At 41.0% G+C, this 23,598-nt stretch overlaps 2 protein-coding genes across 7 annotated transcripts in view; both read left to right on the top strand.

Annotated features, from left to right (window-relative positions):
- Positions 1-10,741, top strand: part of LOC122555774 (diacylglycerol kinase delta-like) — a 152,516-nt gene extending 141,775 nt beyond the window's left edge. For 3 of the 6 annotated variants that reach the window (XM_043701899.1, XM_043701903.1, XM_043701904.1), the window contains 2 exons: positions 1,514-1,671; positions 5,088-10,741. In XM_043701899.1, the coding sequence (XP_043557834.1) occupies positions 1,514-1,671; positions 5,088-5,177 (248 nt within the window). In that variant the 3' untranslated portion in view covers positions 5,178-10,741. Of the gene's footprint in view, positions 1-1,513; positions 1,672-2,913; positions 2,964-5,087 lie in introns of all 6 variants that reach the window. The other 3 variants (XM_043701901.1, XM_043701900.1, XM_043701902.1) reach the window with 3 other exon arrangements.
- Positions 10,742-13,338: 2,597 nt separating this feature from the next.
- The window catches only part of LOC122555772 (vitamin K-dependent protein C-like), a 54,667-nt gene continuing 44,407 nt past the window's right edge, over positions 13,339-23,598 (top strand). The window contains exon 1 of the mRNA XM_043701894.1: positions 13,339-13,485. The gene's annotated coding sequence lies outside the window, so the exon portion shown is untranslated. The remainder of the gene's footprint in view (positions 13,486-23,598) is intronic.

Below are 23,598 nucleotides of genomic sequence, written 5' to 3'. Positions count from 1 at the left end.
ATTTACTGTGCAGAACTGAGAATAGAGAGAGACTGGATACTGCAGCAAACCTACTGCTGACACAGTAGAACCAGAGCAATTTGTAGAGGCCTCCCTGTTAACCCTTGCTTGGAATAAATAATGACAAAGGAGCAGTTGTCCGAAAACTTGTGATTTCAAATAAAGCTATTGGACTGTAACCTGGTGTCGTGTGACTTCTGACTTTAGAATAAATAGTAGCTTAGATAAAAGGGAATTTCTCCTCAGTCCAAACCTGTGCAGAATTTCCTAAGCCAGATCTTTGATACTATATACCTTAGGCCTTTGCAGAACCTCTTACAATTGAACTCTGTGCAGAGTCTTGTAAACCAGAACCTTGCATGGAATCTCTGTCTTCCACCTGATCTTTCTGCAGAGTTTTCCCCTCCAGTATAAAAATGCTTACTCTGATTATTTTAACCAGTAATAAATTGTAGAAAATTAAAATACATTCTATGTTTATTATTTTAAATAGCAAATTGTATCTGTTTGGTGATATTAATGTATTACAGAAGCATTTGAGGGTGGGCTCCAGGCTGCTGTTTAAAATAGAACCTGCATTAGGAGACGCTGCATATTTGGGCACAAAATCTAATTTAATACCAGAACTGTAGTTTGCATCAGCACTGGATAACTCAGATAATTCCATATTTCCTAACTCATGTTATACTTCAACTGTCAGTTTTAATCTTGATTCCTACTGGTCAGAAAAATACAAACCAAGTTTAAGTTAAATTAAAGTAGTAGATTCAGGGGGCAATTTAATGAAGGGGAGTAACACATAATGAGTGGGATACAGAGGTAGAAGATGGTGGACGGCATATTAGCTCATTCAGCATGTACTCAACTTTGTTTTCAATTCCATTGATTTTGTTCTATTGATAATGTTAATTTTTTCTGTATTGGGGATTGATGTGAAGTGACCAATCTTCATATGATTTTAGCCAACGAATATCAGCACTGTTGTTTGACCCTGACTCCCAATTCTTTCCTCACGCAAAATCCATTTGCAACAAGAGTAAATGGAGCAGGACCTATGAACAATTCCTTCCACTGATTCCATCTCACTCTGGTACAGAAATTACTTATAGGGTTGACTTAGCTAACTGAGAACAGATTAGAGGTGGTATTTGAAATGCTGCCTCAGCACGAGACCAGGGAAACATTTACTAATGCTATGTCGGAAAGCTCACCTTTCATTGACTAGCAGGCCTGTTTATGAACTACAGTTTGACAGAGAGATTGGATGAGGCCAGTGGATGTTTGATCATATAGCCTGGAGCTCTCCACTCAAAAACAGATATTTCATTTCAGCAGCTGAACTGGATTCCACATTGGATTGTGTACTTACTGATTTAGAGTGTCTCCCTGAAATATCACTTGCAAGATTAGCTGATAGTATACTTTGCACTCTCTGAAATTTCTGTGGGCTTTTTTTTGCTAGCGGGTGATGGTTGTGCATTTCTCTTTGCCTTTGGGATTGTGGGTACTGAAGGTGGCGCTGCTCTTCGCTTTCCCACAGTGCATCAGTGGGGTACTGAGGAGGTGGCAGCCTGGTTAGAGCATCTTAGCCTGTTCGAGTACAGAGACATCTTCATCCGGCATGACATCCGTGGTTCAGAGCTCTTGCATCTGGAGAGACGAGACCTGAAGGTATATGAGTGACATTTTCACTTATGCATGAATACCAAACTAATACAGCCTGCCCTTATCAGTATTGTCTTTTCTGCTGTAACTTGCTGTTTGTTGAGATCACATCAGTTGGAAGGTACAGTGGAACCCTGAGCTCCAAGGAAGTTTGTAAAGAAGAGTTATACAATGGACAGGCTAATCTTGATTAGGCGAATCACCAGTGTGCTGGCAGCTACACACCCACAAAGCTTTCAAGACAAAATGCCAAATGCTATTGAAACTTTATTTGGGTAAGGAAAGGAGAATTTCAGGCAAAGAGTGGGCTCTGTTTGGGGACATTATACCATGACTTCGGAGAGCAACTTCACTCTTTTGGTACTGAGATAAAGATAGTTCTGACACCAAGATAATAGTAAATTGAAGCATAATCTGTAATTGGGTGCCGAGCTGGGGAGGATTCACTGGCATGGATTTTAATCTGAAGGCTTCTTCTCCGTTGGAGGGCTGAAAAGTCTGGAATAATGGGTTTCCCCAGTATCGTGCAGAATTTAACTACGGAATTGCTTTGGGAATGTTTCTGCCCACAGACAACATGATTGACAAGCTAGAGGCCTTTTCAATGGTAAGTCAACTGCACAAGGCCAAAGTCAACAAAGGCAGATATGTTCAAAGAGACAGTGAGACTATGATGGCTGAGGAAAATGGAATGAGTAGTGGAAGGCAGGGGTAAGAGTGAATAACTTTGACAAGAAAAGCAAGCACTCTTATTGATAACAAGCTGTCTTCTACAAGCCTATTGGACATCTGACCCTAAAACCAGGGGTGAGCAGGATCAAGGTGCATTCCTGTTTCTTATTCATTGCAACTTTGTCTTTGACATGAACTGCTCATTTATTCCTTAAAATTGAGATTTCCCCTATTGACTCTGACTCTGCCTGTTGTAGTTTGGTGTTGAGATTAGTGGTCTAACTAGCTGTAACACAGTACCAAGCTAATTACCTGGACAAGGACTCACCGGCTTTTTAATTGTTTTGGATAGTGGGGTGGTTGGGGAAGAAACAAAAAGTTTAAAAGTTGAGGTTTGTACCAGCAACCTGATGTGGTGCCAGCTGCTGCCTTGACTTTCTGACTATCTTGCATTCTGCTTCTTTCCTTCAACCGCTTATACCATTAGTACTCATCTCAGGGTAGCTATTGTTTAATCTCAAATATTTGGACATTTATGAACAAAATGTCGTGTAAGAACGCTCCCTTTCATTTCAGATATTTTATCCTCGCAGATGGGATTGTACAAGTACAACCCTGTGACGTGTGTATGTATTTATTAGGAATCTTGCATATTGCATGCTTTACCCATTCAAACTAACCTTATATCCTATGTGAAGATTTTCAAGCAATATTTTGGATATAGACGTGTCAACATTTTTCAATGTTATTAACCTATCTTCTTCTAGCTCTCAAAATATAGAGTATTACAGGTCCCAAAATACAAAGTGATGATATTGTGTCTCTCAATCATGTCTCTCAGAACTAACTTCGATTTTAGTTTTTACCTTTTGCTTATAAACTTGGTAGTTCAGATTTCACGACTTTCCACCATCTAATTTTTGAGTCTCTCCCAGGTGCCTGCGAAATGCTAGGCAAGGCAGGCATCCTTTAACCATCGTCCTGGCAACCAGTTGACCATCACTCAGGAATAATTTGAAGTTTAGATTGCAGTCATACTGTTCCTGAATAAGTGGCCTGGATTCAGGATAAGTGTTCAGGGTCATCCTGACCTATGTTTGGGTGCAAAAACAGAAATTGCTGGTGAAACTCAGCAGGTCTGGCAGCATCTATGGGAGAAAGCAGAGTTAACTTGTCGAGTCTGGTGACACTTCATCAGAACTCTTCATCATCAGTTTTGATGAGGAGACTCACAGGACTTGACATGTTAACTCTGCTTTCTTCCCACAGATGCTGCTAGACCTGCTGAGTTTCTCCAGCAGTTTCTGTCTTTGTTTCAGATTTCCAGCATCCACAGTACTTTGACTTATTCTACTTCTGTGTGCCCCCTTGGCTCCCCAGTCCCAAGGTGCTTGTAATGTTATTCCTCATTGCCAGGCCTACATTCTCACCTCAGGAATTGCAAACCACTGCTTCAGACACCTGAACATTTTAAAGTGAGGAGTCAATGCTCAAACTCAAACATCAACTCAAAATCTCACACTCATAATGAACCCTCCACATGTGCACAAATCCTCAACAAACACTTGAAACGCACATTGATCTGTGCCTTCAGACCTGGCCTCTCTTACTGCCCAAACAGTACTATAATGCTTCTGAGTGAAATGAATCGAGGACATTGTTAGAGAGTATCAGCTCACTGGACAAAAGGGCAGCTAATTCAGCACAAATTGGCAATCTCACTTAGGCAAGGGCTGACAGGAGAAATGGAAAATTCTTTTACGTAACCCCATCAGGCAACTAAACTTAAAGTTTGGCACTTTTCATGTGCGGAGAAAGTGAGGTCTGCAGATGCTGGAGATCAGAGCTGAAAATGTGTTGCTGGAAAACCGCAGCAGGTCATGCAGCATCCAGGGAACAGAAGAATCGACGTTTCGGGCATAAGCCAGAGGAAGGGCATAAGCCCTTCCTGAAGAAGGGCTTATGCCCGAAACGTCGATTCTCCTGTTCCCTGGATGCTGCCTGACCTGCTGCGCTTTTCCAGCAACACATTTTCAGCATTTTTCTTGTGCTGCTTGACAGAGCTGTTTAAAGAGCTTTGTCGGTTACTCTGTACCTGACCTTAGAATGCTTGATGGGACGTTATATTGGAACCCTTGCCCTGTATCTAGACTTCCAAATAAAATCGCAAGAATGAGATGACCTTGGGGTTGGTGAAATGAAGACCTGTATTAGGCACCAGTAGGTTAGGCACTGCACCCAGTGGGATATCCAGTGTGTACTAGAGTAGTAAGCGCTATAGAATTTCGCTTTTTAAACACCATGATGTGTATTGTATACCAATAGAATTTATTGTGTTCAAAGATTACATATGTACTTAAATATTTTCTGAATGGATTTTGATGGGGCCAGAAGTGGGTAACTTAGCCATGACTAATAAGTATTTGTGCAATGCTGTGAATAAAGCCCTGCTGTTCTGCTCTCTTTAATTTATCCAATTCCTATCCCATTCAGGGACATATTTCATTTTAAGAGAAGACAACATTTGAGCTGGTTATTGAGCTGTGTGGCAAAACTGTTGTTACAGGGACAAGGAGGAATGCATAGTCGGTTCCTGGCGACCTTTTTGGGCCATTGTTTTATCCATTTAACCCAGTTTCCTTTTCAGGTTACTCCATTTCTTTGGCCTACATTTTGTTTCAGATTGTTCTATTATTTACTAAACTAACACACTGGCAATAAACACCTGTCCTCTAACCTGTGTTTGGCAGGACTTGGGGATAGCGAGAGTGGGCCACATGAAGCGAATCCTACATGGGATCAAGGAGTTGAGCCGGAATACTCCTGTCAGCGAAGTGTGATGTATGTGTTCAACTCCTGCATATACAGAGCGACCTAAACTTCCAGCCCAATGCATAGAGGACCAGAGAGGCTAACCTTGGGCTGTACGTATCACCTTCAGCTAATCGGAGAGGGTTGGCCTTGGAACAGCCAATGGTTAATAAAACAATAAGAGATCGGATACTTAATCTCTCACCCAGTAGAAAGTGAGAACAAGGCTTAACCAATCAAACTGATACTGCATTCAAGGTAAAAAATCTGTCAAATCAGAATTCAAGTTACCTCAAGCAAATATCTCTGGCAACCAGTTAGATTGGATTTAATGCTGAAGTTCAGCTAGGACTAAGGCTGAATGCGATCTGCCCAAAATTTAACAGTAATCGCAATGAAGAGGAAGCATGATCCTTCGACAAAGGAATGTACCGCACACCAGTGACTTAATCTCAGAAACTCTTTGCAAAAGGGATAAAGCATCTCTTTATTATGTATACTCAGTGATTTAATGAAACTGTAATTTGGATGGAGCCTGTAGTAATTCACATCCACGGATATTAACTGAATCCTTTCATATTGTGATCAGTGACAGTTGGAGTTTGATTGTGGAGCCCTCCATTTCTCTCTCATCATAAGGGCTATCCACACACCTTTTGCAGAATACCAACTTTAAAAACATGGAAGTGCTATTACAATGTCTTCCTGCATTGATTGTCCTCAAAATCCTTGGTGTTAACGTGTTGTATCTCATTGCCTCACTGACTTAGACACATTAATGTATTCCAGAATGACAAGAAGCAGTCTCAAGCTTATGCATGTGTCTTAGCTATAACAGCACTTAGAACAGCACACAGCCCCCTAATATATTCTAAACTCAGTCACACTCTTCAACAGTAATGCAGCACTCATGTATTCTTACATGATACAGTCTTAGAGAATCAAAGAAATGTGAGAATAAGTCCTAAAGTGTTTGGACTAGATGAGAGTAAGTTTGGAAGTTTTCAGGATATTTGGAAATCAGTCCAGGGGTATATATGGTATCTGGAAGTCAGTCTGAATGTCTGTGATGTCTGAAAGTTAATCCTGAAATAATTGGGATAAATGACAGCCATTCTGTAGTGTTTTGGAATATGTGTGTGTCTGTGTCAGGTCTTAAGAAAGCTTTACACTTACATCATCTTTTATGACCTCATGACATTTACCTTACAATCAATTAGGTTTTCTGTTGAAGTGTAGTCACTGTTGTAATTTAAGAAATGCAAACAGCAAATTACCACAAAGAGTAATGTGATACTGAGTAGGCAGTCTGTTTATAGCAATATTGGTTGACAAATGAGTGTTGCCCTAGACAAGGGAGCTCCCTGCTTCAGATAGTGTTTTGGGAACTTTTGTGTCCATCCAATATGGCAGACTTGTTTAAAATCTCATTTAAAATTTGGTACTTACAACTATGCAGCACTCCTGGAGTATTTGAGATGTGAGAGTGGGCGTCCCAGTGTACTTGGGATGTGTAACAGTAAATCCTGGCATATCTGAGATGCTTGAATGAATGCCAGAATATCTGGGATACATAGGAATGAAACTTCTTTGAACTGGCATGTGTGAGAGTGAATCCTTTCAAGCTGGGATGTCTGTATGAGAGAATTCAGGTATAACTGGGAGGTATGAGAGTGAATCCCAGAGTGTCTGGGACGTGTGTGTCTATGTGAGAGAGAGAGCAAGAATTCATGTTTAACTGGAATGTGTGAGAGTGAATCCCTGTCAATCTGGGATGTTTGAGAATGAGTGCTGCAATATTTGGGATGTCTGAAGAATAATATAAATAAATGTAACCAACATTTTCAGGTATTCTGATCTTGTTGCACATAGTACTCCTCATCATGAGCTGATTGTTGTCCTTGATTTTACCCAGTGGTTGCAATACTTTTGCCATTTCAGTGCTGGAAGTTATTGGGATTTGTGAGGAAACACGTTGACCACAGGATTTTGTGGCACAATGCACTTCCTTCAAGATTTGTTTGCCAATTTCTTTTTTAATGTTTAATTTTCCTGCAGTTTTGCACAACCCTCAGCTGAGAAAAATAGAGCTGGCTGAGAATTCCTCTCAAAATCTCTATATATTGTCAACTTAATTTAAATATTGTTGTGGCATCGCCAAACCAATTGTTCTAATCTTTGTATCTAAGTTCTTCCATCACCTTTTCCATCTCTATTTCTATATCAGTCTTCACCATAATCCCCATTCCAATTATCCTGTCCTCCTATTGTCTATTTCACCCCAACCCCATTCATGCACTGTGATGTGCATGCCTTCAGCCTCTAGGTCCCAGTCTGTGGAGTCTCTTTGTCTCCTGTAAGAGCTTGTTTAACATCTATCTCTCTAATAAAGCTTTTGATCCCTACTTGATTAACTTTTCCTTTAAATTATTTTTTTTTCATTTCCATGCATCTCTTCCAGCACCTTTTGATGTACTTTCTGTCATGGAGCTGTGATTTAAATACAGCTGTAGGCTGGTGCTCTCAAGTTCAGCATCCCTTTGTTTAAACAATGGAACTCCCCAACCCTGGATTGTTACGTACTGTTCCTAGATACTTCTAATACCCACGTTGTTACACCCCATGCATATCACCAGCCTTGGCCCAGAAGCTGTCCTTAACCACATCTTTCACTCCATTTAACTTATTCAGGTTGAACTAATTCTCACTAATCTGCTTGATCTTGCTAGTTTTGATGCAGTTTGCCTTGGTGCTGAATTCCTTTGCAGGTCAAGCAATGCACTTAGCTCACAGCAGAAACATTATCAGCTTCACCGCCAGTCAGCCTTTCACAGTATAACCCACGACTGTTTCCCACACAATCATGACCAGAATCGTTAATGTGGGTAAACTCTCCAACCGATGGGGCTGAATAGCTGAATCCAATCTTTGCTTAGCCCAGTGTGGCCTATCTCTTATTAATTAGCAAAAACTAGCCACTATTGGGAACCTGGCATATTACATCCAAATGAAAATGCTGGAATAGCTTTTCTACACAATGGCTAATGAATCCTATTATTTTTGTAGTTTTAGCTGCCATGATTACAACCCACATAATGTATGTTTCACATCTCAGTGGCTAGCAGAGGACATCATACCAGGAAAATTAGATTATTCAGAGGGAAGTATAAACTAGCAAATTAAATAATAACATAGTTCCAAATTAGTCATGAAACAAGAGTAAGAAGGATCTTTGAAAAATTTGTTACAATGATAGAGTCCAGTCGTTCTGCAATTGCCATCATAGCTGCAAAAATGAAACTGAACGAGGAGAGATATCTTAATGTTATAATCCCAGTTTCAGAAAGTACCTGACAATCGAAAATCAGAACAAAGACCCAATGGTGTGAGATGTTTTACACACACAATCCCACATATTTTCGTTCGGCCTTATCACAGCACCACGTTGCCACCTTTTCAACAATACTACATTCCCAATTTCTCACCATGTTTCTGCCCTTATGACCCAATTTTCATGCTTTATCTCACTCATCTTAACACCACCGCCATATCACTCTGTCTTCCTTACTCACCTTCCTACCTATGTAACTTATTCACTTCTCTTTAGGGCACGTACCTCTGTTGACTATTTGTACTTTTCAGTTCCAGGCCCATAATTTGGCCAAAGTTCCTACTGCTAACATATACTTTTCTAAAATTTACTACATCCTGGTAAGGATGGAATGCATATATATTCACCTTCTCACTTCACAAATTTATCTAAATTGTTCATTCTGTTGTTTGGAAATATTTTTGACTGAACTGCCAAGTTAGTGATCTCTACTGCTGTAAATGAAGGTGCCATAATTGAAAGCAAAACATACATGAGGTAAGGATGACAAGGTTAAGATGTCAGTTTTCACTCTCATTACAGCTACACGTTGTAAATTCATCACTTTTCTCATGAGATAGGTAACCTTTATGTGGCAATGCAGATTACTGTTTAAAGCAAATATCATGGTTTTTATGACCTGACTCCCCTCTTGTTTAAAAACAAGTGCCATGTTACAGCTATGTAAGGATTAATTATTTCTTGCATTTGAGGAATCATTTTTAACAAAAAAAAAATTCTCAAAATTGTTGGTGCAAATATAAAAACATCACACGAATCAGGAATAAAGTAGGTGTTGGGGAAAGAAAGCCTAAGTTGAAGGATTAATATAGTGTTAACAGGGAAAAGTTATATTAATGGGGAAGCAGTTTCTTAACAGAAAAAGTGATGTGGTGCATGAATGGAGACACAAAATCATAATGGAGGGTAATGGTGTATTAAGGGAGACACTGAGGCTGATTTTTCATTCATGATCCCAAATCAAATATCTGTTATCCCTGCTGAAATGAGATGGGATCACAGTGCACAATGGGAAAGAATTTGGCCTACAATCATCCCACTGCCTTTGCCTAGATTTCCTTTACATTGCACCACTGTTAATCAATTTTATTTTGTCAATGTTATGCAGATGGAGATGGGAGGACAGGAACCAGGATTCCACTGGATTTTCCTGACGTCTGCCTCTCTCACCTCAGCTATATAAAAGGTGATAATAAGCCCAAGAAGCATAGGTAATAGCCTTGCATACCATCAAAGTAAAGAAGAGGCTTTCTAGCAACCTCCCCTACATTTGCTCCAGTTGCCATTTATCTTCCTTGCAACATGAATTCAAACGAAAACCTGCCATACATATCAGATAGTCGACCAGGAAATGGTTTAGATTTATGCCAAAATTGGAGGGGCAGGCAGGATTCCTGCCCAACCTAAACCATACCCCAGAGAGAAGACAGTAAATAACTAAATACAGCAGCAGTGCACCAACAGTGAGAAACAAGTGGGTTGATGAAGAAACATGGTACTTTAACATACAGCAAGAAATGCTGCATTAACAGCTCTTTTTGTTTTAAGAGAGATTACGTTGTGATGCAGTAAAGTCTGGGCGGTTACATTTTCTTCTAGTAGGACTGATTGGATTTCAAGTACTTTTATAGCTTTTGATACTTCAATCAACAATAACTTTGATATTTATCGAGACCGCACTTGCGTTCAGAGGGAAACTGGGTTTCTGTTGAAAGGAGTCCATAACTCTCTTAAATATGAGACTGTGTCTCTGCTTTTAGTTCTGTTTAAAGGAAGATTACAGTTCTACTTAAAGGGAGATTGCAGCTCACTGCCCTGTTTGAAGGTAGCTGCTCAGTACTGTTGATGTTTTTGTGTCTTTGTTAGCCAATAAAGGATCTGGCCTGAGACTCCAGGCTTGACAGATGATAGCAGGTATCACTGCACCTCTGCCTTAACTCGCCAAGTGACAGAATTCCTTGTTATTTACCTCACTCTCGGGAACACTGTTTTATTTAGAGAGCACCCAATGGATCAGGTTCTCTGGGTTCTGTCTATCTTCTGCCTCTCCATGAGGTCTGCATGTTGTATTTATTCTTAATTTATATATAAATATGATTGTGACTGTATTTTTGTACATATTAATTGTCATTTGATGTATATATTTCCTGTAAATACAATGGGATTGAATCCAAGCTTCCAGTAAAATGTTTTTTCTCAGTTTTCTGTGGCTCAGGTTTCTGTGTTCTTTGAAATGTTTATTTCTCTCTCAGTGCTGGTTTTTGATATTTAACAAATTTATTAGAATTCTGTGAGAATATAATAAGGTTGGTGTCATACATTTGAACTTCCAACAGGCATTCACTGAGGTGCCACCTAAGAGTGTACTGCACGTGGTAAGAGCGTCTGGTTTTGAGGGTGATTTATTCGCATAGAGGATTAGCTACAGTGGTGAGCATAAGTGGGTAATTTTTGGGTTACAAAGCTGTAACTAGTGGATTACAACAGGGATCATATCTGGGGCCTTATCTGTTGATAGTTTATATTTATGACTTGGTGATGGGGAAGACGAATGGTAACCAAACTTGCTGAAGACCCAGAGACAAGCAGGCAAGCAAGTGTGAAAAGTACAGTATGTGCCAAGGGATATAGGTAGGTTAAGTGAGTGGGCAAAATTTTGGTCGAATTATGAGAAATTGTTAGATTATCCCCTTTGGTAGGAAGAATAGAAAAGGTTAATATTTAAATAGAGACTCTACAGAGGGGTGTGTGCATTCTTGTACGTGGATCACAAAATGTCAGCATGTACAACAAGTGGTTGGAAAGGCAAATGAAAGGTCTTTATTACAAGGGGGGGTGGAATATAATTGTAAGGAAGCCTTGCTGCAGGTCGTTACTGAGTGTACAGAATGCTTCAGGTGCAGTTTTCGTTTCCTTACTTAATTAGGGATACACTTGCATTGGAACCAATGCCAAAAAGGTCCAGTGGACTGATTCCTGAGATGAAGAAATTGTCATATGAGGAACGGTTGAGCAGGTTGTGTCTGTGCTTAGTGGAGTCAACCTCTTGCATCTGATTCTGAAAGTGCCTGACAGGCTCATTATAGGGAGGATGTTACACTTGGGGGAATCTAGATCTAGGGGGCACAGCTTAAAAGTAAGGGGTCTGAATTTAAGGCAGAGACGAGGAATATCTTCTCGCAAAGGGTTATTACTCTTTGGACTGCTACTCCACAGAGAGCAGTTGTCATTGAATATATTCAAACTTAGTTAGACTGACCTTTGATCAACAAGGGAGTTATTAGAAACAAGGCAGGAAATTGGAGTAAAAGCCATAATGAGATAACCATATCTAATGGTGTAGCAGGATCGAAGGGCTGACTGGCCTGATGACATTTAGACTCTTAGGATTCCTGATGGAGGGCTTTTGCCCGCAATGTCAATTTTCCTGCTGCTCGGATGCTGCCTGACCTACTGTGCTTTTCCAGCACTACTCTAATCCCCAGCATCTGCAGTATCCACTTTCGCCCATTTTACTCAGTGCAACCCACCCACAGCATATCATGCATTACTTGCTTTTGAGATAAAGCAAAACCTGATATTTTAAATAATAATCTGTGGATAGATTTTAAAATTTAAAGATTTTTAAAAAGTCATGGGGGCAACCTTTTTGCGTATGGAGTGGTTCATGTGTGGAATGAACTTTCTGAGGATGTGGTGAAAGCAGGTACAGTTACAACATTTAAAAGATGTTTGGATAAATACATGACTAATAAATATTTGCACGGATTTGGGCCTAATGCAGGCGTATGAAACTAGTTTAGTTTCGGATTGTGGTCAGCATGGGCTAGTTGGACTGAAGGTTGTGTTTCTGTGCTGTATGACTCTATGACTTCTGCAGGTCCCAGCTAACCAGCCTGGGAATGACCACACGGGCCTGTTTTTTTTTCATGGATCTAGGTAATCAGAGAGACACCATCTAGTGGTACCATTTACAGCAACGAATCCTGAAGCTACTTTCCAGCCAAGGGCTATCTGCTGTCTTTACAGATTCTCTCACTGGAAAGGCTTTGAATTTTTTTTGTCCTTCTTCCATTGAGACATTCCCTTTAATTGACCTGTCACTTTAAATCAGACTATCATGCAGTGCATCACTGTTACCAGTGGTGTCATTCGTTTGAGTTTGATATTAAGATTTGTGAACAACACTGCAAAGGATTGCATGCCACAGAATTGAATATACTTGTGTTTCAGATCTGTCTTAACTAAATTGGACATGATCAATAAATGAGATTGATATATTAGCTCAATCAATCAATCTTAACCTTTCTAAAGGTCCCTTTCCATTTTGTGTGTTGAGGAATTTTACTCACAACTGGTTCAGCCTAAAGTGATCTTTCATTTCCCGGCTTGATCACTTTCATGTTATTTGCACAAAAACTCTAATTCTTCAAATGATTTTTGGAGAATTATTATGCCTCTGCTGTGTCCTCTTCAGAGTCGTTCATGATCTGGCACGATGACAGTACGGACTATGTGGCAGGGTGTTGGGAATCAGAGATTACAGAACAAGCCGTGAGCACAAGTTCATGGTCAACGGTGGCCTCAGTTGAGGGGCTCACTATGGGAACATGCTGCTCTTGATACTCATTTAAGCAGAGACAGTGTATTTCACAGCAATTTAGCCACCTTGCGCTGCACTAATGACCTATCATGGTAAATCAGAGAATCCTTATAAGAGATGAAGATGCTGGTTGAACAAAATGTCCTCAAACTGCTTGAACATTTGTCAGTCGTCGGTTATTTACCCATGAACACGGCCTGCTCTGCTACAGTGCTCTGAGTAAATATTTGAAGTTAGTCATTAACTGAGTATTTTCAGAGGTTTAGTTGGGTTCACCAAGCCAAAACGCCTTCCGATGTAAAGTGTTACAACTGGATTTTTGTGGACAAATTTATTTTTGAAGGTACAACAAAATGAAGTGTTCTAACCTTCAATTCAACTTTGATTGTAAAAGCAGAGATCTGGACTTTCACAGAGATGTACCATAGCCTGTGCGGTGGGTCAGTGATATCCTCAGGCCTGTGCGGTGGGTCACTGATATCCTCAGGCCTTTGCGGTGGGTCAGTGCAATCCTTAGATCTGTGCGGTGAGTCAGTGATATCCTCAGGCCTGTGCGGTGGGTCAGTGATATCCTCTGACCTGTACATGGATCAGTGATATCCTCAGGCCTGTGCGGTGGGTCAGTACATCCTCAGCCCTGTGCAGTGGGTTGGTGATATCCTTAGACCTGTGTGGTGCGTCCGTGATATCCTTAGACCTGTGCGGTGGATCAGTGATATCCTCGGGCCTGTGCGGTGGGTCAGTGTATCCTCAGGCCTATGCAGTGGGTCAGTGATATCCTTAGACCTGTGAGGTGGGTCAGTGATATCTTCCGGACTGTGCGGTGGGTCCATGATATTCTCAGGCCTGTGCAGACAGTCCATGATATCTTGGGCCTGTGAAATGGGTCAGTGATATCCTTGGGCCTGTGCGGTGGGTCAGTGATGTCTTCTGGGCTGTGCAGTGTGTCCATGATATCCTCAGGCCAATGCAGTGGGTCAGTGATATCTTGGGCCTGTGCAATGGGTCAGTGATATCTCAGACCTGTGCGGTGGGTCAGAGATATTCTCGGGCCTGTGCAATGGGTCAGAGATATCCTCGGGCCCGTGCGGTGGGTCAGAAATATCCTCGGGCCTGTGCAGTGGGTCAGTGATATCCTCGGGCCTGTGTGGTGGGTCAGTGATATCTCGGGCCTGTGCGGTGGGTCAGTGATATCCTCAGGCCTGTACAGACAGTCAGTGATATCCTTGGGCCTGTGCGGTGGGTCAGTGATGTCTTCTGGACTGTGCAGTAGGTCTGTGATATCCTCAGGCCTATGCGGTGGGTCAGTGATATCCTCAGGCCTGTACAGACAGTCAGTGATATCCTCGGGCCTGTGCAGCTGATCACTGACATCCTTGAGCGTATGCAAACCGTCAGTGATATCCTCCAGCCTAATCGGGGGTGAGTGATAACCTCAGTCCTGAGCAGATTGTCACTACTGATTAAACAAATGATCTGATGTGAAGGTATGGCAAATTCAATGGAATAATAGGTAATTCTATTGAAAATGTTTCAAAGTATTTGACATATTCGTCAAAAGTGAATTGTTTTACTGAATCGGTCAGACTGGATTATTGCTGTCGTGTGCGAGAGTGGCTCAGATCTGGAATGCACTGCTTGAGAGTATCGTTGAAGAGGTATATTTGGAGTGTCAAAAGGAATTGGTTAAGCCTCTAAAGATTTGTAGGACTGTGGAATAGAGATGTAGGAATGGGCCTGGCTGAGTTACTGTTGACAGTCAGCCGAGTGATCTTCTCTGTGTGGTAACCATTCTATGACGTTTTGAACATTTAGGACACATCCTGCAACATTCTGCTTCTACATATTCGGGCTGTTTTTTTATTTAGGTCTTACTTTACCAACGTTAGCAGAAATGATCTTGGTTACCTTGGCTTTACTCCTGAAATTTTCTTCTCTCTTTCCACTTTGCCATCATCTTTTATAAATATTGTCAGATCCATCATTCCAACCTAGCCCTCTGTCACCTCCCTGAACCACTCCTAACAGTAAGGGTCAATTTGTCTCATTGTTTGCTTTTTAAAGTACTCTGGGCCATCTCCAACACTTTTTAAAAAATATTATAAATACACATTATGATGTATCACGTAGAATGTGCAGCCCAGATACAGGTAATGACCCAATATTTATGAAGTAGCATTCCAACAGTTTGTTAAGTAAGATGTTAATGGATGTTAAACTATGTCAGTGCAGGATATTTGGCTTGTTTAAGACTTTGTCAAGAAAGAAAACTTTGATCTAAGACCTTGCATAATGTTGGGCAATAATGCAATCTGTAAAATATTCCACTCCATTTGAGGACATTGGATTCTTTCCTGGAGCCCATCTATGGGGAAGACTGCTCCATTGATCAGGAATTTTTATCAATAAAAATTCCTGATCAATCAGCAGTTACATATTAGGTACAGTAAAGGAGTGACTCCATGAGGAACTGCCCAAATCAGAACTTGTCAAAGTAATTGAATATCTTACTATTGTGCAATCTCCTTTGTTTTGGGCCTCCCAGACCATGCAAATTAGGTATGTTTATTTAAGAAGGGGAAATTGAAAAGAGACCTTTTGTGTTAAAGTGGTGCAGCAGAAGCAGAAACAAAATCAAAGGCAAGTCACTGGTGAAGGATCAAAATCTAGGTAAATAGAGTTGGAGGATATAATGCAGTTTATTAAGATAGTAAAACAGATTCACAAAGAAAGGGAGCAAAGATTGAAAAGAGAGCTTGGGTGCAATGTTGACTAGAAAAGGGTTTAACAGAAGACATGATAAAGGAAACAGGTAAGAAGCAAACCAAAAAAAGATGAATGATAGACTTGAGTTGAATAGGTGGCAAAATGAGTTGGAAATCATATGGTGCATTTAAAATAAGATTTTTATAGAGTCATACAGCATTGAAATAGACTCTTTAGTCCAACTCGTCCATGCCAACCAAGTTTCCCAAATTGAACTAATCCCATTGCATGTGTTTGGCCCATATCCCTCTGAACCTTTCCTATTCATACACCTGTCCAAATGTCTTTTGGATGTTGTAACTGTACCTGCATCTACCACTTCTTCTGGCAGTTCATTCCACATATAAACTACCCCTCTGTGAGAAAAAGTTGTCCCTTGGGTCCCTTCTAAATTTTTCTCCTCTCACCTTAGAAATATGCCATCTAGTTTTGATCTCTCAGTCAGTGGGTTATGATATATAAAAATTTCAATGATCAATAAACTGAAATAAAGACTTGAGTTTAGAGATGAAAGTACAAGAACTTTCCATAAACAAGAGAGTTGTCAACAGGAAGATAGTGTAAAGATGCTGTTGGAAGTGGTCTATAAGCCCCCTAATTTAATAGTAGGACAGAGAATAAATTGCTGGATGATGAGGGCATGTAACAACTGTAGTACATGGATTATACATGTACAAAGGGATAGATTGACAAAGGAAAACTTCACAGAGTCATTTTGGAACAATTTCCTAGAACCCATATGTTATGGAATCAATCCAGCTATTTTGAATCTGGTGATGAGTCAAATTTAATATATGTCAGAGGACAAGATCCCCTCGGAAACACGGCCATAACATGGTGGAACATAGCATGTAGTTTGAGAGGGAGGAGCTTGGGTTGGACGAGAAAACAGAAACTGCCAAAGAAATTCAGCAGGTCTGGCAGCACCTGTGGAGATAGAAGGAGAGTTACTGTTTTGAGTTAACATTAACTCTGCTTTCTCTCCACAGATGCTGACAGATCTGTGTTTCTCCAGCAATTTCTGTTTTTAAATCAGATAGTCAGTATCCACAGTTCTTTCTTTTATATTTGGGTTAGAAACAACTGTGCTGAGCTTAAATGAGGGCAGAGCTGACTGGAGTGGACAGGGATAGGAACTTAGCAGCAAAGATAGTTGAGGATCAACAGCAGATGCTAATACATTCTAGTGAGGAAGCAAGATTCTAGGAAGGGGATAAGCCAAACATTGTAAACTAGAAATATTTACATAAGCATCAAATTGAAAGGAAAAACATACAACATAGCAAAGATTAGTGGTAATCAACTGTTTAAAAACCAACAAAAGATGGCCAAAAGAAAAGAAAGGAAATAAATTTTGGGGTAAACTTGAAAGTAATATCGAGACAGTAAGAGTTTCTTATCGAGACAGTAAGAGTTTCTTGAAACATATAAAAAGAAAGACAAAAGCCAAACTGAACATAGACCCCTTAGAGAATGAGGCTGGGAAAATAATAAAAGGGAACCAGGAAATGGTCAAGGAGTTGAATAAATACTCAGCATCTGTCTTCACAGTAGTGGACGCTAAGAGCATTCCAAAAATACTAAATAATCAAGGAGGAGAGGAAATGAATACAATAACTATTACGAGAGAAGAGGTGCGAGGGAAGACCAATGGAAATAATGGACCAAGGGTTGTCATTGAACTCATCCCCACTGACCAGATTTCCTAAACTGAACTAGACCTAATGAGATGCATCGTAGGATTTTAAAGGAAGTAACTACAGAGACAGTGGACGTACTAGAAGTAATCTTCCAGAAATCCTTAAATTCTAAAAATGTTCCAGAAGGTTGGAAAACTGCCAATGTGGCATTTTTATTTAAAGATGGGAGGCAAAAAAAAACAAGGTATTGAGAAGGCAGTTGGCTTAAAGCCTGTAATTGGCAAAATGTTAGTGTTATAAAGGATGTAATAGTAGAATATTTGAAAAGATATAATGTGATCAAGCAGAGCTAGTTTGGTTTCACGAATGGGAAATAATGGCTGACAAGTTTATTAGAATTCTTTGACAAGGTAACAAACATGATAGCAGCAGCTGTAATATGTTTGGCTTTTAGAAGATGTTTTATAAGGTTCCATACATTAGGTTACTTAACAACATAACAGCCCATAGTGTTGGAGTTAGTAGAGAACATAGAACATTACAGTGCAGAACAGGCCCTTCGGCCCTCAATGTTGTGCCAACTTGTGGAACCAATCTGAAGCCCATCTATCCTACACTATTCCATTTTCATCCATGTGTTTATCCAATTACCATTTAAATGCCCCTAAAGTTGGCGAGCCTACTATAGTTGCAAGCAGTGCATTCCACATCTCTACTCCTCTCTGAGTAAAGAAACAATCTTTAATCATCTGTCTGATATCTATCACCCCTCAATTTAAAGCTATGAACCCTTGTGCTAGTGATCACCATCCGAGGAAAAAGGCTCTCACTGTCCACCCTATCTAACCCTCTGATTATGTTAAATGTCTCAATTAAGTCACCTCTCAATCTTCTCTCTAATGTAAATATCCTCGGCCTTTCCTCTCAAAACCTTCCCTCCATACCAGGCAACATCCTCGTAAATCTCCTCTGAACCTTTTCCAAAGCTTCCACATCCTTCCTATAATGCGGTGACAAGAACTACACATTGTGACTGCACCAGAGTTTTGTACAGCTGCAGCATGACCTCGTGGCTCTGAAACATAATCCCTCTACCAATAAAAGCTAACACACCATATCCCTTCTTAAAAACCCTATCAACCTGGGTAGCAAATTTCAGGGATCTGCATACATGGACACTGAGATCTCTTTACTCATCTACACTACCAAGAATCTTATCATTAGCTCAGTACTCTTCATTCCTATTGCTCCTTCCGATGTGAATCACTTCACACCTTTCCGCATTAAACTCCTGTTACCATTCAGCCCAGCTCTGCAGCTTATCTATGTACCTCTGTAACCTGCAACATCCATTAGCTCCATCCATGACTCCACCAACCTTAGTGTCATTTGCAAATTTACTAGCCCATCCTTCTATGCCCTCGTCTAGGTCATTCATAACAAAACAAAAGTGGACCCAAAACAGATCCTTGCAGTATACCACGAGTAACTGAACTCCAGGATGAACATTTCCCATCAACCACCACCCTCTGTCTTCTTTCAGCTAGCCAATTTCTGATCCAAACCACTAAATCACTCTCAATCCCATGCTTCTGTATATTGTTCAATAGCCTACCGTGGGGAAACTTATCAAATGCCTTACTGAAATCTATATGCACTACATCAACTGCTTTACCCTCATCCACCTGTTTGGTCACCTTCCCAAAGAACCCAATAAGGTTTGTGAGGCATGACCTACCCTTCACAAAACTGTGTTGAGTATCCCTAATCAGCTTATTCCTCTCTAGATGATTATAAATCCTATCTCTTATAACCTTTTCCAACACTTTACCCACAACCAAAGTAAGGCTCACTGGTCTATACTTACTAGGGCTGTCTCTACTCCCCTCCTTAACAAGGGGACAAAATTTGCTATCTTCCAGTCTTCTGGCACTATTCCTGTAGACAATGACGACATAATGATCAAAGCCAAAGGCTCGGCAATCTCGTCCCTGGCTTCCCAGAGAATCCTAGGATAAATCCCTTCCAGCCCAGGCATTTTTCACACTTTGCAGAATTGCTAACGCCTCCTCCTCGTGACCCCCAATCCCATCTAGTCTAGTAGCCAATATTCTCCTCCGCAATATTGTCTTTTTCCAGTGTAAATACTGATGAAAAATATTCATTTAAAGCTTCCCCATCTCTTCAGACTCCATGCACAACTTCCCACTGCTATTCTTGATTCGCCCTAATCTTTCTCTCATCATTCTTTTATTCCTGATATGCCTACAGAAAGCTTTGTGGTTTTCCTTGATCCGATCTGCCAGTGACTTATCGTGGTTTTCCTTGATCCGATCTGCCAGTGACTTATCATGTCCCCTCCTTGCTCTTCATCGCTCTTCTTTAGGTCTTTCCTGGCTAACTTGTAACTCTCAAGCGCCCTAACTGAGCCATCACGTCTCATCCTAACATGAGCCTTCCTCTGCCTCTTGACAAGAAATTCAACTTCTTTAGTAAATCATGGCTCCCTCGCTCGACCACTTCGTCCCAGCCTGACAGGTGCATACTTACCAAGGACACAGCTATTTCTTGAGTAAGCTCCACATTTCAATTGTGCCCATCCCCTGCAGTTTCCTTCCCCATCCAATTCATCCTAAATCTTGCCTAATCTTGTCATAATTGCCTTTCCCCTAGCTATAACTCTTGCCCTGTGGTATATACCACTCTCTTTCCATCGCTAAAGTAAATCTAACCGAATTGTGGTCACTATCACCAAAGTGCTCACCTACCTCCAAATCTAATACCTGGCCTAGTTCATTACCCAGTACAAATCCAAAATGGCCTCACCTCTTGTTGGCCTGTCTACATACTGTGTCAGGAAACCTTCCTGCACACATTGGACAAAAACTGACACATCTAAAGTACTCGCACTATAGTATTTCCAGTCAATATTTGGAAAGTCAAAGACCACCATAACAACTAGCCTGTTACTCTCACTCCTATCCAGGATTATCTTTGCTGTCCTTTCCTCAACATCTCTGGAACTATTCGGAGACCTCTCCTTCCCTGTTTCTAATCTCAGTCCATACCACCTCAGTAAACAAGTCCTCAAACATCCTTTATGCCACCGTAATACTGTCCTTGACTTAACAATGCCATACCTCCCGCTCTCTTACCACCTTCCCTGTTCTTACTGGAACATCTAAATCCCAGAACCTGCAACAACCATTCCTGTCCCTGCTCTATCCATGTCTCTGAAATGGCCACAACATTAAAGTAGATACACTTCAAACCACCTTCCTGCTTGCCGGTGAACTATTGTGACCTTGAAACCTCATTTCTGAACTCACTACTCTCAATCTCCTGGACACTGGAACTACATTTTCGGTTCCCATCCCTGTGCTGAATTAGTTTAAACTATCCTGAAGAGCATTAGCAAATCTCCCCCCCAGGATATTGGTACCCCTCCAGTTCAGATGTAGACCATTCTGTTAATTGAGGTCCCACCTACCTCAGAATGAGCCCCAATTATTCTGGTATCCGAAATACTCCCTCCAGTACCATCCCTGTCACCACGTATTCAACTCGTCTCTTTCCCTATTCCCCGCCTCACTAGCACATGGCACGGGCAACAAACCAGAGATAACAACTCTCTTTGTTCAAGTTCTAAGCTTCCACCCCAGTTCCCTGAATTTCTGTCTGAAATCCTCATCCCTTTTCCTTCCTATGTCATTAGTGCCTATGTGGATCACAACTTGGGGCTGCTCCCCCTCAAGGATCCCGAATACACAATCCATGACATCATGAACCCTGGGAGGCAACTAACCAACTGTGAGTCTTTTGTTTCCATAGGACCTCCTATCTGTTCTTCTAACTATGGAGCCCCAATGACTAACACTCTGCTCCTCTCCCCCCTTCCCTTCTGAACAACAGGGACAGACTCTGTGCCAGAGACCTGTACCCCATGGCTTACCCCGGTAAGTCATCCTCCCCAACAGTATACTTGTTATTGAGGGGAATGACCACAGGGGATCCTGCACTGCCTGTCGGTTGCCTTTCCATCCCCTGACAGTAACCCATCTGCCTGTTTCTTGTACCTGAGGTGTGAGTACCTCTCAGTAACTCCTCTCAAGAGCCCCCTCTGAATAATCCAAAGTACATCCAGCTCCAGTTCCAGTTCCCTAAAGCGGTTTTGGAGTTTGGAGCTGGATGTGGGTGCACTTCCCGCAGATGAAGCCAGCAGGGACACAAGTGGTGACTCTTACCTCCCACATTCTGCAGGAGGAACGTTCAACTGCCGTAACCACCACTCCCACTATTCTAAATTCCCAAAGAGACTGTACAAAAATAAAGAATAAAAAAAAACTAGTTACCTTACCAATCCGGCACACAGAACCTTTCTTTGGTTAAACAAGGAGGATGGGAGGGAGAGACTATGTAGGTAGTGTTTTGAGTAATGCAACCACCCAAATATATTACTTCACTTCCTCAGCAGTCTCATGTCTGCTCCTGCTCAGCGTATGCTCCACTTATTCATGAGGAAAGTTTCTAAATCAGGGATTCACCTTCCCATCAGCCCCACACTTCCACTCTTCCTGCTGCTGAATCAAAAACGGAGGGCCCCAACACTCAAGGTAAGGTTTTAAATCAGGGATTCACATTCCCGGCAGCCTCCTGGCCGACGCTCCCACTCTTCCTGCTGCTGAAACAAAAGCAAAATTAGCATGAAATATATATTAGCATGAATCAAAGATTGGTTAACAAAGAAGACATAGCATTGGAATAAAGGGTTTTTTTTTCCAGGAGAGAAACTTGTGGGATACCATGTTATCAGTGCTGGGGACACAATAATTTACAACATAGATTAATGGTGTGGATAAGAAAAGTGAATTACTGGAGCCAAGTTTGTAGATGACCACAAAATAGATGAGCAGACAAGTGGTAAGGATGACACACAGAATCTGCTGAGGAATACAGGTGAAGCAAATGGCCAGAAACTTGACAGATGGAACATAAAGTGGGGAAATGTGTGGTCATTCTCTTTGGCAGGAAGAATAGAGGAGCTGAATGTTGTTTAAATGGAGAAAGACTGCACAAAGCTGTGGGATACAGGAATTTGGGAGTCCTTGTGCATCGATCTCAGAAAACTAACAATCCAAGTTCACTATGTAAAGGGAAAGCAAATGGCCTTTATTTCAAAGAGAATGGAGTATAACAATAAAAATAAAGATGTTTTGCTAAAACTATACAAGGCTTTAATGAGACTGCAGCTGAAATACTGTGATTGGTTTTGGTCCTTTTTTGGAGCTGGCATTTCCAGAGTTCACATAATTCAGAGAATAGTGCTTAGGCAAACAAAAGACATGCAAGTAGTGGATGAATTATCAACAACAAAATAACTGATTTATAAAGCTTCTTTATCATGGACTGGCAACCTCAGTGACTGAAACTGCAGAGATGCAGTATTGTTGTCAATACCTGGCAAGTTTTTCAGCTCAGTGCTCCTCAATAGATTGAAACAGAAGTAGACAGTTAGTGTTTGCAGTGTGGTAGAACATGTTGCAAGCGGATCTTTAGGCTCAGAGGTGCCATAAACAGAGACTAGATTAGCAACTTCATGAATCCCTGAATCTTTCTTTCATTTTAGCTTTGGAGAATGTAGTCAGAGGGAAATTGAAAAACAAATTGTAAGGAGATCTCAGCTATCTGTAAGAATAATAGGGTAGTTATTTTAACTTTTCAAACATAGACTGGGACTGCCATAGCGTTAAAGGTTTAGATGGAGAGGAATTTGTTAAGTGTGTACAAGACAATTTTCTGATTCAGTATGTGGATGTAACTACTAGAGAAGGTGCAAAACTTGACCTACTCTTGGGAAATAAGGCAGGGTAGGTGACTGAGGTGTCAGTGGGGTAGCACTTTGGGGCCAGCGACCATAGTTCTATTCGTTTCAAAATAGTGATGGAAAAGGATATACCAGATCTAAAAGTTGAAGTTCTAAATTGGAGAAAGGCCAATTTTGACGGTATTAGGTAAGAACTTTCAAAAGCTGATTAGAGGCAGATGTTTGC

Source organism: Chiloscyllium plagiosum, chromosome 13 (genome assembly GCF_004010195.1).
Source record: "Chiloscyllium plagiosum isolate BGI_BamShark_2017 chromosome 13, ASM401019v2, whole genome shotgun sequence".
In the NCBI taxonomy this organism is placed as follows: domain Eukaryota; kingdom Metazoa; phylum Chordata; class Chondrichthyes; order Orectolobiformes; family Hemiscylliidae; genus Chiloscyllium; species Chiloscyllium plagiosum.
The sequence above is the reverse complement of the archived record's forward strand: the minus strand, read 5'-3'. Positions and strand labels throughout refer to the sequence as shown.